This window comes from Mastigoproctus giganteus, chromosome 2, assembly GCF_048544385.1.
Source record: "Mastigoproctus giganteus isolate SK-2022 chromosome 2, ASM4854438v1, whole genome shotgun sequence".
Taxonomy (NCBI): domain Eukaryota; kingdom Metazoa; phylum Arthropoda; class Arachnida; order Uropygi; family Thelyphonidae; genus Mastigoproctus; species Mastigoproctus giganteus.
Genome location: NC_143576.1, coordinates 269,583,599 through 269,599,842, shown reverse-complemented (window position 1 = coordinate 269,599,842; position 16,244 = coordinate 269,583,599). Strand labels below are relative to the sequence as shown.

The 16,244-nt window shown below is 36.4% G+C and overlaps 1 protein-coding gene across 4 annotated transcripts in view; it reads left to right on the top strand.

Annotated features, from left to right (window-relative positions):
- Positions 1-16,244, top strand: part of Cadps (calcium-dependent secretion activator 1) — a 1,208,856-nt gene that overhangs the window by 307,891 nt on the left and 884,721 nt on the right. For all 4 annotated transcript variants that reach the window (XM_090389907.1, XM_090389906.1, XM_090389908.1 and 1 more), the window contains one exon: positions 5,969-6,160. In XM_090389907.1, coding sequence (XP_090246033.1) covers positions 5,969-6,160 — 192 coding nt within the window. The remainder of the gene's footprint in view (positions 1-5,968; positions 6,161-16,244) is intronic.

Here is a 16,244-nt window from a genome sequence, read left to right as displayed (position 1 = left end):
TCTCATAATTATGGCTAAGGGTTTGCTTACTTCCTTTGCTGCCTCCTTTAATATAACTGGATAGATCCCATCCACCCCGGGTGCCTTTCTTGTGTTTATCTTCAACAGTTTCTCCTCCACTTTACTCCCAGTTATTTCAAGATTCTGTAGCTTACTGCTAGAGTTGAATACACCTCTGGCATTCCCATTGCTGAATAACTCCTCATGTGTGAATGTCGATGCAAATACTATACTATACTAAGCTAACGCTATCTAGTTTGGGATATAATGTTTTATCGTATAACAATGTTGGCAAGTTACGAACGGTAAATCTATGGACACTTATGTATTAATTAACTTCCAAATCTCACTGTCTCAATTCAGAATATACTGAGGATCCTGACTAGGTCTATAAGCTACTTATAGAAAATAATTTAATATAACAATTGGTCAACAAAGCGGCTAAATATGGCTAAAAAACTTCTCGTTCGGCAGAGCTGCAACTTGTAACACGTGGATTTGATACCCTTACTGATACTAAGTAATACCTACAAAATCTCTATCTAAGTTAAACTTTAAACTAAGTATCGTAACTATTAATATAAAGCTACCCCAAAAAAATTAGTTAATATGCCAATTTAAGCTAATTAAACAGAAAAAACTTCTCTATTCCAGGAGCAATAAAAACTTTGTCTGCAGAAGGCTACTCTCATTCTCCTTGATCAGGTATTTCATCAGGGGACTATACTTGACCATGTATCAAGAACTGTGTTTCTATACTTGTCCATAGTAATAGAAAAAAAGTGAAGGGCCAAAAAGGAATGAAATGACATTAGCACTTTCTAATACAGTATGGACAAGGTAGTTTCAACACAGTGTAATTTATTTAGATAAAACTTAATTTAGATAAAAGTAAATATTGAGTTGGGATAAAAATGGTTAGATAAGAAATCAGTGTATTTTAAGGAATAAATTTGGAACAAGCAAATGGTATAAGGGTGAGGTTTTAAATTGTGGATATCTATAATACTCCTTTTCCCTTCCTCGTTCCCAGTTTAATACCTCACCTTTTTACCATTTGCTTGTTCCAAATTGATTTTTTAAAATACATTTATTTCTTATCTATACAAAATTAAATCCTACACTAAATTCTGCCTATTGATATTAACCATTTTTTATCCCAACTCGGTGCTTTTATTAAACATTTTTATCCCAACTCAATACTTATTTTTACCTAAATTAATAATTTTTATGTAAATAAATTACACTGCATTGGGACTACCTTGTCCATACTGTATTAGAAAGTGCTAATTTCATTTCATTCCTTTTTTGGCCCTTCACTTTTTTTTTCTTCTACTATGGACAAGTATAGAAATACAGCTTCCTGATACATCATCAGGTGTAGTCCCGTGATGAAATACTTGATCATGTATCAATATTTATTTCAGCTGGCATCAGATCAAGCATTTTGGCATTACCTATATTAGCCCCCCCCATATTTGATGACAGCTATACCTTTTTATTTTCATTTACTTTTTATTAATATTTTGTTTTACTGATTTCATTTACAGTTTCTCCACTTTATGGCAATTCAGCCCATAATTTACTTAATTAATCATAACCTCTAGGATATTAACATTCTTTCACCTTTCACTAATCTACTACTCTTTTTTTTATACTTCCCTCACCCTTATAGTTACTGACACCTTGTGTAACTTTCCCATCCATTTATACTTACTTAATTTAATTTACTTATATATATATAACAAATAATTCATATAAAAATAATTAATACATAAGCCAGTAGCATGGCAAAACTGTAGAGCGAAAATTAACATAAAAATTAAATCAACAGGGAGGGGGAAAATAAAGGTAAGACAGAAACTGTAGCTGAAAGTTCCCAAATAATTTAGAGTTCAATTAAATCTAATTAATAAATCCATTTTAAATTTAAAATAACACTGATTACATAATACTTTAGTGGCATCCCCTTGTAAGGTACCAGTTCTGAGAGAGATGTGAAATATCACCAAAACAAACTACTAAAGAAAACAAATTAACAAAATAATAGACTGACCATTATGCCTCATATCGGCGGAGGACCAAGAGGTCAATAACGTGGTCCTCCGTTGATATGGGCCATAATATTGAATCCATTAATTGGATTTCACTGAACTGTAAATTATTTGGGGACTTTTGGCTACAGTTTCTGTCCTACCCTTTACTTCCCCCCCCCCTGTTGATTTAATTTTTATGTTCATTTTCTCTCTACAGTTTTACCATGCTACAGGCTTATGTATTAATTTATTTTTATTTTTATATGAATTATTTGTTATGTAATGAGCATCATGTGGAGGATGTGCATTTTGCTGCCTCTAATCGTAACTTTGTATCTATTTATTTATTTATTTTTTATGATTTTCTTATTTCATGTTATTACATTCTAATTTTTTAAGCCATTATTCAAATATATATATATATATATATATATATATATATATGAGTAATATGGAAATAAAGTTAATAAATTGTAACAAGCTGTATTTATATTATACAAAATATTATATATATATATATATATGATATATACACACACATTTATATTTGAATGATGGCTTAAAAAAATTGAAAACTGAATCTTTCATAATAAAAAAAAATAATAAATAAAAAGATAAAACAAACATTACAGGCAGCAAAAAGCATCTTCCTCTATATGATTCTTGAGATATAAAATTAAAGTAAATTAGAATGATAAAAATAAAAATAATGCCAATAGCATGGTAAGACAGAAGAGCGAAAATAGTCAAAATTAAACATAACGATCAAACCAACAGGGAGGGAAGAGAAGGGCAACACGAGTAAACATATTGCAGCAGACACTCTCCAAGATAATTTAGGAATTCTAAATACAAAGATAATAATCGATTAAATTTTGAAAGCCAATTAAATAGAAATTTAACGGCTCTGATGGGCACCAAGTCCAAATTTATGTGAATTATCACCAACACGAGAAGAAACCAACTACAATAAAATAAAACAAAAATAAACCAAAAAATAGAGTGACCATTATGCCTCATCTCAGCAGAGGACCACAAGGCCAAAAATGGTCAGGGAATCGCTGCGTTTTGATCGCTAGACAAATCGCCGCAAAGGCGAGACGATCGAAAGATCAGTCCCGCCGTCAGATTGAACCGCCAGTGCAGAAAACTTGAGTCTTCTGCATTGACTTGATTATTATCTTTGTATTTAGAATTTCTAAATTGTCATGGCCTTATTTTTATCATTCTAATTTACTTTACTTTATATATATATATATATATATATATATATATATCCAATATGTTAAATTAAATAAAATAAAATAAAACATAAGCCAGTAGTATGGCAAAAACTGTAGAGCGAAAATTAACATAAAAATAACCCAAATAAACAATTGAGCGAAAAGAAGGAATAGATATAAATAGTAGCCCGTAAACCCTTGTATAATTTCGAACTTTTAATCCAATTAAAACTATACAAAATTTAGACTAATGCCAATTATTTATTAATTTAGCGGTACCCCCCAGAGGTACCAGTTCCGAAAGACGTGAAATATCACCAAAAGAGGGTTAAAGGAACTACCAGACAATAACAAAATCAAAATAAATTAAAATAAAATAGACTGACCATCATGCACCATATCGACAGAGGACCACGAGGCCAATAATGGTCATGGAATCGCTGCATTTCAATCGCTATCAAATCGTCGCCATGGTGAAAAGATCGAAGTACCAATTCACCCTCCTTCCTCCGATCGATCCACCAATGCAGAGGATTTGTACGGCGGTGGTCCTTATGCAGCGAAAAATAAAATATAGAACAGACAGCACTCTAGAGCAGAGCCACACCACTGACGTACTGTAAGCTGGATCAGCTTATATATATATATAAAATACCCCAACTTACGCGAACTCGGAATTACGCAATTCTTGATTTTTTTTCGTTTGGTGTATATCTAAAATTAGCTTGCCAGTGATTTGGAAATCAAATCATAAAGCTTGGGTGACAGCTTCCGTTTTTGAGGACTGGTTTGGTCACCACTTCATACCCGAAGTCGAACGTTATTGCAAGTCTAAACAGATTCCATTTTAAAGTGATGCTTCTTATTGACAATGCACCCGGTCACCCTCCTGCCACCCTAATTAATTTCGACCCACGTGTGAAAGTTGTGTTTTTGCCTCCAAACACAACCAGCTTGCTTCAACCGAAGGACCAGGGAGTCAACAAAACATTCAAGGCTTATTACACGAGGCATTCGTTTGAATGAAGCTATGAGACAAAATAGTGAGATATCTGTTAAAGACTTTTGGAAACAATTAAATGTTTTAGATTCCGTAAGAATCATTGAAGAATCTTGGGATGAAATTCACAAAACAACATTGAATGGTGTCTGGAAGTAACTTTGTCCATTTTTTTTAAAACCTAGAGGAAAACAACGCCAGAAACTGATCATGTCGCTCATGTGATAGAGGAAGTTGTTAATCTTGCCAGGCAATTAGATTTGGAAGTCAATGGTGATGATGTCAACGAGCTTTTGGATTCACATAGTCAGGAGCTGACAATGAATGAGCTCATAGAGATGCGTGAGCAAAACGTCACTGAAGTATCCAACACTTGGGGTTTTGTCAATGATATATAGGAATTTTGCTAGCAGGGAAAAGGAGGTGATTATCCCTCTGTATAAGGCAATGGTCAGCCCACGCCTTGAGTACTGCGTACAGGTCTGGAGGCCTCATTTTAGGAAGGATGTAGATTTACTTGAGCGTGTACAGAGAAGGGCAACAAGATTGGTGAGGGGAATGAAGGGATCCTCTTATCAAGAGAGGCTTAAATTCTGCAAATTGCAGTGGCTGGAGACTAGGCACCTGCGCGTTGATCTGATTGAGGTTTATAAGGCCTTGAATGGGTTGAACACGCTGAATTCTGATGGGATCCTTCCACTTGTTCAGATTACGAACCCAAGGGGCATAAATTCAAATTAAGAAAGGACAGATGTAGAATAGATGTGCGGAAATTTGCCTTTAGCCAGTGGGTGGTTAATTGCTGGAACAAACTTCCATCTGTCGTTGTGCAAGTTGATAGGTTGAATAAATTTAAGGAGGAACTGGACAGGCATTTGGAGGGAATGGTGTGATTTTTTTTTTTTTTTTTGGCTGATGTAAGCTGCATGATTTATGCTGCATAAGCTCATACATTCGCTTTCTTACATCACATGCCACTACTAGTACTTGAGACCCAGTTCCACCAGAAAAGCACATGACAATTGCATGCTTGACAGAAGGTTTCAGCTCAATTGAAAAGGGCTTAAAAATGTTAGAAAACGTAGACTCCAACGAAGAACGCATTATAGCTACAAAGCAAGGGATAAAAAAATTATTAGCTTGATACGAAGAAATTCTGCGTGAAAAAAAGAAGGCGCTATGTCATCAGACAAATTTGTTAGATTTTATGAAGCCATCGACATTGAAATAACTTTTTTACGTAACTCATTTATTTTTTTTAATACATATTTTGTATTAATATGTATAAAGAACTGCAATTTTATTAAATATTTTTCTTCTAAACTAGTGTTTTTGTTAGTCCTTGGTCCCAATTAAACAAAATTTATATATATTTATATGCAAAGTTGTACTCCGACTTACACTAATTTGACTTAAACGATTTTCGTCGGACCCACCTATCGCATAACTTTGGGGTATTACTGTATATAGAAAGCTTATATTAGTAGATTGGGGATGAGCATAATAAATGCAGTGTCACTAGTCCATAAACCATATTACTATTCTTTAAAACACATTATTTAATTTCTCTTATATTCAATGTATTCTAATATATATATATGTATTTTTTTTTTTCTTTCTTTTATTTTTATTTATTTGTTATTATTATTAATATATATATATATATATATATATATATATATATATTTTTTTTTTTTTTATTGTTTTAGAGCTTGAAGGAGGGCGTTTTTTTTTTAATGCTGTAAAAGAAGGTGACAGTGTTCTCTTTGCTAGTGATGATGAGAATGAATGTCACTTATGGGTCATGGCTATGTATAGAGCAACAGGACAATCCCATAAACCAACACCTTTAGTGCAGCCACTAGCCAGTAAGAATTCAACAATCTCCAGATTACAAGGAGGTAAATATTTAGTTTAATTATGGTAATGAAGTGGTTTGTAATATGCATACCATATATATATATTCATCTTATTCTCTGCTTTCCTATTTTTACTTTCCTGAGATGATCAGGAATTGTGAAATTTGCAAATGAGGTTATGGATTCAGATATATCGTTTTACTAGATTACATTGATATTATACATAGTACAATCTGCATGCCGTATATGGACCCTACACTCTGTGTTCACAAATGCTACAGTTTTGAGATTATCAGGAATAGTGAAATTTGGGAATTAGAGTACAGACTCAAGTATATTTATTTACTAAATTACATTCATATTGTGTGTGGTAAACATTTAATGAAGATTTTTTTCAAAATAAAATGTAACTTTAAAGCCATTTTCACTTGCAATACAGTAATAAATCCACAACCTCATATCGAGTCCCTTGAGTATTGTATAATTTTTATTAACAATAAAAATTAATTTTTATATTTCATATTATTATACAGCCAAAGTGGAGGAGTAGAGCCATTATTCTGCATATATTTCTATTTATGAATTTGACAACTCTCCTCCCCCCCCAATCTGCTTGTGTGTCTGTCTTCATACACCTTTTCAGAGGAGAATGACATCTAACAGCCAAATCAGTCAGCTTCTTAGCATCCAGAGTCACTTAATGAAAAAAATGATGCAAGGAAATAAGCTACTTTATCTTCAGCCAAAAAAAAAAAAAAAAAAAAAAAGAAAAACACATGATAATTCTCTGGGGCTAAAAGTAAATTTATTGACATATACACTGCAACCATCCTTTACCAATTAAAATATATTTTTTTGTGCATGTATCATCCAAGATAGAATAAGGATTCCATCATCGTTTAGTTTACTCAAAACATTTAAAGCCTTCGTAAGAGTATTTCACACTTTTTAAGAGTACCCTTTGGTGTGTATCACTAATTTTGTTGAACTTCTCCACTCCATTCCAAAAGATGTACCATCTTTTGGAATGGATCTGGCAGTATATCTTACCACCAAATTAAGACTTAAAATTTTATATGTGATATTTAAGACAGGGCCTGTCTTAAATATCACATATAGGTTTTGGGCTGTTAGTCGCTTGCGTGCTAGAGATATTTGGCCGCTCCTACCAATGTGGATTGCGAGTAGATTCATAACCTAATCCAATCCATGCGAGCCTACTAGTATGTTTTTATGACAGTTCCATATAGTTGACAGGGGTAAAAAAATCCACAAAAATATTTGATATATTTATTTTAATTTTATTCAAATCAAAAATATACAAGATATCAAACAGAAGTAACATAATGTACCCATTGAGTTAGAACTGCACTCTTCTTGCATTCTTATTTGCCAATTCATCAATAACATCTGATAATTCTAAACTTTCACACAATTTCTTTTCTATACTTTTTTTTTTTTTTTTTGGCTGATGTTGCATAAGCTTGCTTTCTTGCATCAAATGCCTCTACTAATGCTAATGCTATAGCTAACAGTCCTAGATCATTAAACCTTTCTTGAGTAATTGACATTTCTAAATGTTTTTATAAGTTTGAGTTTCGAAAAACTCCTTTAACCTGATGCTACACTAACTGGTAATGTCAGAAAAATTTTCAAAGCTATAAACAGATTAGGCAATTATGACATCAATTTATTTTTTGTAATTTTTGTCAAGTTTTTTAATGGTCTGCAATTCCACTGCTCAAAATTCTATGTTATCAGCTCACTGAAGAACTGAAGACCATCAATATCCTTAATAGTTGTGAAGACCATCCAATATCCTTAATAATATTTAATACTTTATTAAATTGAAGGGAAACATCTAAATCAAAACAAAATTTTTAAATTTCTTCTTCAGTCATTTCTCCAAATTCACAAAGAAATTTAAATACCATTGTTACATTCATTTAGATTTTCAAACCTTTCCTGAATGGAATTTAAGCTATATCAACAATTGTTAGATAAAATTGTATTCTGAACAATTCTTTTGGATTTATGATTGTTCATCGGGACTTTCATAATCAAAATGGCGAACTTTAGTTCTACTCCTTACAACTGGAAATTCTGCCACTACATTTACTTCTGCAGCTAAAACTTTTGCATCCCTAATATATTTATTAAATGCCTCATCAGATCTGGCTGCACATACAAATTTTAACAAGCTCATTCAAAACATTACGAGATTCATTTATGTTGCATTGAGGGCACTGCAACATTTTACTTACACCATAAATTTTTGACAGAATATCGTTCCATATAATGACTGAGCAAATCAACTTGAAAGATGCAACCAGATCTAACAAACGTTGAACCGTATGTTTTGTTTTAATGTGTCTGGAATTTTCATCTATTATGTAATTTAAACTTTTCAAGACTTCACTTAATTGCAATCTGAGAGGGTGCACTGCTTTCATTATACTCTCCCACCTTGTATCACTTACAGATTTCAGTGTTAATCTAGTGATATTACAGATTTAGTATATCCCATCTGTAAGGGAATGCAGAAAAAAAATCTGTGCAATTCTTCAACAGTGTTAAAAAAATTAACTGTTTCTTTCAAATGTTAATTTGAAAATGTTTACAACTAAATTCAACTAAATTCAATGAAGGAGATGCACAAGGTACAAGAAAGGCTCTAGGATTAAATTCCTAATTTTGTTTTGCAAGCCACTATGCTTACCACGCATATTTGCTCCGCTATCATACCCTTGTTCACGCATATCTTGAATATCGTGAACACGTTGGCACTAATGATATCAAGAGTAGGAGACCGGCAGAATTGCTTAACAAGTACAGGTCACTGTTGAAAAAAAGCCGTGAAATAGGGTTGAATTTGAAAGTGTCTGCAATTAGTAGTAGTAGTAGTAGTGCCATGTGATGCAAGAAAGCAAATGTATGAGCTTATGCAGCATCAGCCAAAAAAAAAAAAAAAAAATCACACCATTCCCTCCAAATGCCTGTCCAGTTCCTCCTTAAATTTATTCAACCTATCAAGTTCCACAACGACAGATGGAAGTTTGTTCCAGCAATTAACCACCCGCTGGCTAAAGGCAAATTTCCGCACATCCAATCTACATCTGTCTTTTCTTAATTTGAATTTATGCCCCCTTAGGTTTGTAATCTGAACAAGTGGAAGGATCCCATCAGAATTCAGCGTGCTGAACCCATTCAAGGCCTTATACACCTCAATCAGATCACCGCGCAGGTGCCTAGTCTCCAGCCACTGCAATTTGCAGAACTTAAGCCTCTCTTGATAAGAGGATCCCTTCATTCCCCTCACTAATCTTGTTGCCCTTCTCTGTACACGCTCAAGTAAATCTACATCCTTCCTAAAATGAGGCCTCCAGACCTGTATGCAGTACTCAAGGCGTGGCCTGACCATTGCCTTATACAGAGGGATAATCACCTCCTTTTCCCTGCTAGCAAAATTCCTATATATCATTGACAAAACTCCATGACCTGCCCTGGCAGCCTGTCTGCATTGCTCAGAAAACTTCATATCTGCCTGCACAATTACTCCCAGGTCTTTTTCATTTTCTACCACGTTAAGTGTAGTACCACACAGTTGGTACGTTTCTCTGGGGTTACTTCTACCCATATGCAGTACTTTGCATTTGTCAAGGTTAAACTTCAGTTGCCACTTCTTAGCCCATCTGCCCAAATTATCTAGATCCTGTTGCAGTAGCACACTGCCATTACTGTCATTAACAACCCTGCCAACCTTTGTATCATCTGCAAATTTCGACACTAAGCCTGATATTCCTTCATCAATATCATTGATAAATATACAAAACAACAGTGGACCCAACACCGAACCCTGTGGGACTCCACTAATAACATTAGTCCAAGAAGAGCAGCACCCATTGATTACTACCCTCTGTCTTCTTCCACTTAACCATCCTTTTATCCATTGTGGCAACTTACCCTTAACACCATTCTGCTCCAATTTGTACAATAGTCTTCCATGCGCAACAGTGTCAAAAGCTTACCTGAAATCCAAATATATGATATCAAAATTATTTTTTGCATCCAGTTCCTTTGTAACCACATCATAATATCCTAACAAATTTGTCAGACAAGACTTTCCCTTAACAAACCCATGCTGTGTCTGAATTATTGCTGCAGTCTTGTCTAGATGATCCTGCAATGCATCTTTAACCAGCGACTCCATTATTTTACCCGGAACAGAAGTTAAACTAACTGGTCTGTAATTACCCGTGTCTCCCTTCGAACCCCGTTTGTCAATTGAGGATACATTTGCACATCTCCAGTCTGTGGGAACCTCCCCTGAGTCCAAGGATGGTCTCATAATTATGGCTAACGGTTTGCTTAGTTGCTTTTCCGCCTCCTTTAATATAACTGGATAGATCCCATCCACCCCAGGTGCTTTTCTTACGTTTAACTTCAACAATTGCTCTTCCACTTTGCTCTCAGTTATTACAAAATCATTAAGTATCCTGCTACAATTTGATAACCTTCTGCCATTTTCAAACCTTAGTAATTCCTCACGTGTGAATGTAGATGCAAAATACTCATTCAGTTTGTTTGCTATCTGAGCAGGATCATCAACAGTCGAACCATCGATGTCAAGTGGACCAATAAGATTCATCCCCTTCCTTTTAGAATTTATATAAGTAAAGAAATCCTTGCTGTTTTTCTTAGCATCTTTTGCCAAGGATTTCTTGTAATCTGCCTTCGCCTGCCTAACCTCCTTTGTAACTTGGTTACAGATCAACTTGTAGCTATCATAGGCTTCTGTGCCACGTGTTAATTTGTATGGATCCCATGCATTTTTCTTTTCTGTTACGAGTCTCATTAGTTCATTTGACAACCATTTAGGCTTAAACCTTGAACAATATTTCTTAATAGGTATGAAACTTTTAGTAGCATCCACGATTAATTCCTTGAATGCTTCCCACTTAGAATTTACTGTTGGTAACATCGTCAGTTGATCCCACTGTACAGAATTTAAAAACTGTCGGAGTCCACTGTACTCGCCTCTACGGAAGCAAAAACCCTTTCCTTTACCCCCGATGGTAATTAAATCTTTAAGTAAATCCCACGTCAGTACACTGTGATCATTGCCACCTAGTGGTTCTTTTATCTGCAAATTCCTAATACATGAATGATCACTGCTGATAACCAGATCAAGAGTATTACTTTCTCTGGTTGCCTCTCGAACATGCTGCTGCAGAAAACAATCATCCAATAAATCCACAAAAGTCTGACTAGTGTGTGAGTGACCAACCCACAAGTTCCAGTGAATATCTGGGAAGTTGAAATCCCCCATTATAAGACATTCCGATTTACTAGCCCACTCTATTTCTCTGTACAATTGTTCCTTGTACTCATTCGAGTCATTAGGCCTATAACACACTCCTACTCTTATTTTTGCTTTCGTAGTGCTTATGTCACACCAAACTGACTCAACAGTGCACTGTTCATCTATATCAACTGGATGCACTTCTTTTGATTTTATGTTTTTCTTAATTAACAGCATAACACCTCCTCCCTTCTTATCCTTTCTATCTTTTCTGTACACATTGTACTCCCCAAATTCCAGTTCGGCATTCCTTATATCAGTGTGACACCATGTCTCTGATATTCCAACAATATCCGCCTTTGATGTCTTGACCAACACTTCAAATTCATCAAATTTATTTTCTATACTTCTAGCATTTGTATACATGCAAGCATACATGCTCCTACTGCTATTCTTTGTTACCCTAACACATCCCATATACCCACCCGTTCCAAGATGACCACCACCCGTCCCTGAAACCCCCAACACCGCACGCTCCAGGTCGCTACTTATTCTAATAGAAGTGCAAGAATCACCTTCACCTCTGCCTACAGCTACTGTTAAACTATTAGTCCTTGTATCCCCCCAAGCTATCAGTTTTCCGACCCACCTAACACTGCCTCGATAGCATCAGCAAATATTCTTGCACCCTTTCTATTTAAGTGTATCCCATCCCTGTAGAAGCAGTCTCTCCTGTTAACAAGTACAGTCCAGGCTAAAAAAAATTCTATCCCTTGAGCCTTGCACAATCTTTCCAGGGCCGAATTGATCGACAAGGCTCTCATTATATACTCCCTCCTATCGTGTCTGGGCAGAATTGCAGACGATTTCATATTCAACCCTATTTCTCGGCTTTTTTTCAACAGTGACCTGTACTTGTTAAGCAATTCTGCCGGTCTCCTACTCTTGATATCATTAGTGCCAACGTGTACAACTATATCACCTTTTGTGCCCTTAAAAGATGATATCTGCTCTACAAAGTCATCAACCTATGCCCCTGGCAGACATACCCTGGGCTGTTCCACCTATCCTTTATACAAAGGATGTTTCCCGTTTCCCTGACAATAGAGTCACCAACAACTACTAGTTCCTGAGGGACCAGCGCATTCTGCCTTGTGGGTTGCCGCTGTGTTGCGTGATGACCAAGTGCAAGCTCTGCCGTTGATGTGGACAGCTGAGAGCCCGATGGGCCCCTCAGTTTAGATCTTTCGAGGGCATCCACCCTGTCCTTCAAACCCTCATATAGACCCATAACAATGCTGAGTTGTCGCCTGATTTCCTTACACTCCTTACATCGCGCACACACAAAGACATCCCCCATGGCAATATCATGTTCCGTTCCAGACAGTTCGGCAAACATTTCACAAGTTGCACATTTTTTTAGGCTCTGATGTGTTGGAGAACTGCCCCCTTCAGCTCTCCCACGAGTCACATCACTCCTGCCACTTTGCGCCCGTTGCTTTGCTGCTCTAGTTTGGGGCATGATACTTTAAATTAATAAAATCAATAAATTAAATTAAATAAATGTCAATACTACGCTATCTAATAGAAACAGTGAAGCGTATTACTGTTTCTATAATTATACGTTATAGCTACCTAGCTAACTCAATTAAAAATTAGAATTCCCTATCACTATATACAAAAACAATGCCTGCAATATTTGAACGAATAACGGTTTTATAAAGTATTACGTACATCTACAAAAACAATATAAAATAACAATTATGCAAATAAAAAGCAAACACTTATCGCTTTTTTCAGAGCCCGTAACTCGCAGCTGTATTTTCTAAAGAGAGTCAGCGCCCTCAAAATTCTGCCCAGACATGATAGGAGGGAGTATATGATGACAGCCTTGTCAATCAATTCGGCCCTGGAAAGATTGTGCAAGGCTCAAGGGGTAGAATTTTTTTCAGCACTGACTGTAATTGTTAACAGGAGAGATTAGCATTAGCATTAGTAGAAGCATATGATGCAAGAAAGCAAGCTTATTCAGCATCAGCCAAAAAAAAAAAAAAAAACACATACACCACTCCCATTTTACCCCTCCATTCGTTCGAAATACCTGTCCAGTTGAGATTTAAATTTGTTTAGGCTATCAACTTCAACAACAAGTGATGGAAGTCAGTTCCACCAACCAACCACCCGCTGGCCAAAGGCAAATTTCCGCACATCTATCCGACATCCGTCCTTCCTCAATTTGAATTTATGCCCTCTCAGGTGATTATTCTGGGCAAGATGAAGAATCCCATTGGCATTGAGCATGCTCAAACCATTCATAGCCTTATACACCTCTATCAGATATTTAAAGTTTTCCCCTGAACCTGAAATCTTTTGAGAAGTTATAAGTCAGTTGTGTAAGTGGGGATATAGAAAGTGGATTACATAAAAAGGGGAAATGTTATTTAGCATTAGCATTAGCAGAGGCATATGATGTAAGAAATCAAGCTTATTCAGCATCAGCCAAAAAAAAAAAAAAAAAAAAAACAACCACTACTCCCATTTCACCCCTCCGTTCGTTCGAAATACCTGTCCAGCTGAGCCTTAAATTTATTTAGGCTATCAACTTCAACAACAAGCGATGGGAGTCTATTCCACAAACCAACTGCCCGCTGGCTAAAGGCAAATTTCCGCACATCTATCCGACATCCGTCCTTCCTCAATTTGAATTTATGCCCTCTCAGGTGATTATTCTGAGCAAGAGGAAGAATCCCATCGGCATTGAGCATGCTCAAGCCATTCAAAGCCTTATACACCTCTACCAGATCACCTCGCCGATGCCTAGTCTCCAGGCTCTGTAATTTGCAAAACTTAAGCCTTTCTTCGTAAGAGCAACCCTTTGTTCCATTCACCAATCTTGTTGCCCTTCTCTGTACTCGTTCCAGCAGCTCTACATCCTTCCTGAAATGAGGCCTCCAGACCTGTATACAGTACTCAAGGTGTGGCCTGACCAATGCCTTATACAAGGGAATAATCACATCCCTGTCCCTGCTTGAAAAATTCCTGTATATCATTGACAAGACACCATGAGCTACTCTTGCAGCTCGTCTGCACTGCTCAGAGAACTTCATATCTGCCTGCACAATTACCCCCAGGTCCTTTTCATTCTCTACCTCTGTCAGCGTAGTACCACAGAGTTGATGGCCCCGAGTGCCAAGCGATAGTGCCCAAGCGATATTTTGTGCGATACATAGTGTTCTTTCACAGCGGATTAGTTATATTTATTTTCCAGTGTCACTATTCATTTCTTTTTGTTTTTCTTAAGTGATTCTTTACTTAAAAGCTTTGAAGTAGAATCCAGAAAGGAAATACACCTTTCTTTCCTTGTGTATATATATATATATAATCCGTACTAACCTAAGTAAACCTCTAAACCGCTTGGTCACTGGTGGCACCGCTCCTGCCTCCACATGGCGGGGCTGGAAACCTGGGAGGAGAAAAAAAACTCTCCCGGGGCAAAAAGGAGCAAAGATGGACATAAATAGACATGCCACTTATGGATCTCATGATCCAGATCTCTCAAACAGAGAAGACTTAAATGCAGGAAATGCAAAACGGCAGAAAAAAAAGGAACAGAAAGCCCTGCTCCTCTTTTTTTGATACTGCATTCTTTGACTGACAATCCTTTGAGTAAGCTCTCCCCATTCTTAATACAGAAATGTCTTGAGAATGTGGCGGGCCCACCAAAAATGGTTAGAAGATTAAAATCCGGAGACCTTCTAGTGGAGATGAACGAGAATAAACACTCGGAAAAACTATTAAAAATATCGACTTTTGGTGGAATTCCCACAAAGGTTACCCCGCATGCCACCTTAAACTTTTCTAAAGGGGTAATAGCCGAGTGGGATCTCCTTAACGTATCTGTGGAGGAAATAGTTCAGGAATTAGGCGATCAAAATGTAATAAATGCCAAAAGGATAGTCATTAAGAAAGATGGGGTTCTTACTCCTACCCGAACGGTCATTCTTACATTTAAAACACCAATTTTACCAACAACTGTTAAAGCTGGATATTTAAGATGCAAAATTCGACCTTATATTCCAAACCCAGTCCGGTGTTTTAAATGCCAAAAATTTGGACACTCACAAGCAGTCTGCAGGGGTGTAACCACCTGTGCCTCCTGTGGTTCAAAAGAGCATGTTCACACAGACTGCCCCAATGAAATACAAAGCTGCCCAAACTGTAAGGGGAATCATTCAGCATTTTCAAAGGAGTGCATCCAGTGGCAGACTGAAAAGAATATACAAAAGTATAAAGTAGAACACAAGGTGCCATACCAAGAAGCAAAAAGACATTGTTTAATTTCAAATAAATTGCCATCTTATTCTTCAGTTGTAAAAAAGCAGCGATCCATAACAGTACAAACAGATTGTTCAGTTCCGCCAAGCATCTCAATTTCTGATTGGGCCAGGTCAGTCCTCTCTACACCAAAAGAACAGCCTACCCAACAGCAATCAACTCATTCGGTAAACACACCATTGACAATACCGCCAGATAAAAATTCTGTACAGCAGCCAGTTAATCAAACAAGCTCTGAAAGAAATAATCAAAAAACCAATACTGATACCATGGACATAGATAGAAATTCACACCGAGATGAACCACTTCTTGAACTTCATGCGGAAGAGGAGGACATGGACGTCACTAGACCAAATTTCCCAAAAAGGGAAAAAAGACTAGACAGGCGCAAACAGACCACATCCCGTAAGCAAGCAGACACAACCGATAATCCTCAATAATGCACAAAATCATTCAATGGAATTGTCGCGGACTCAGAGCTAACATAGA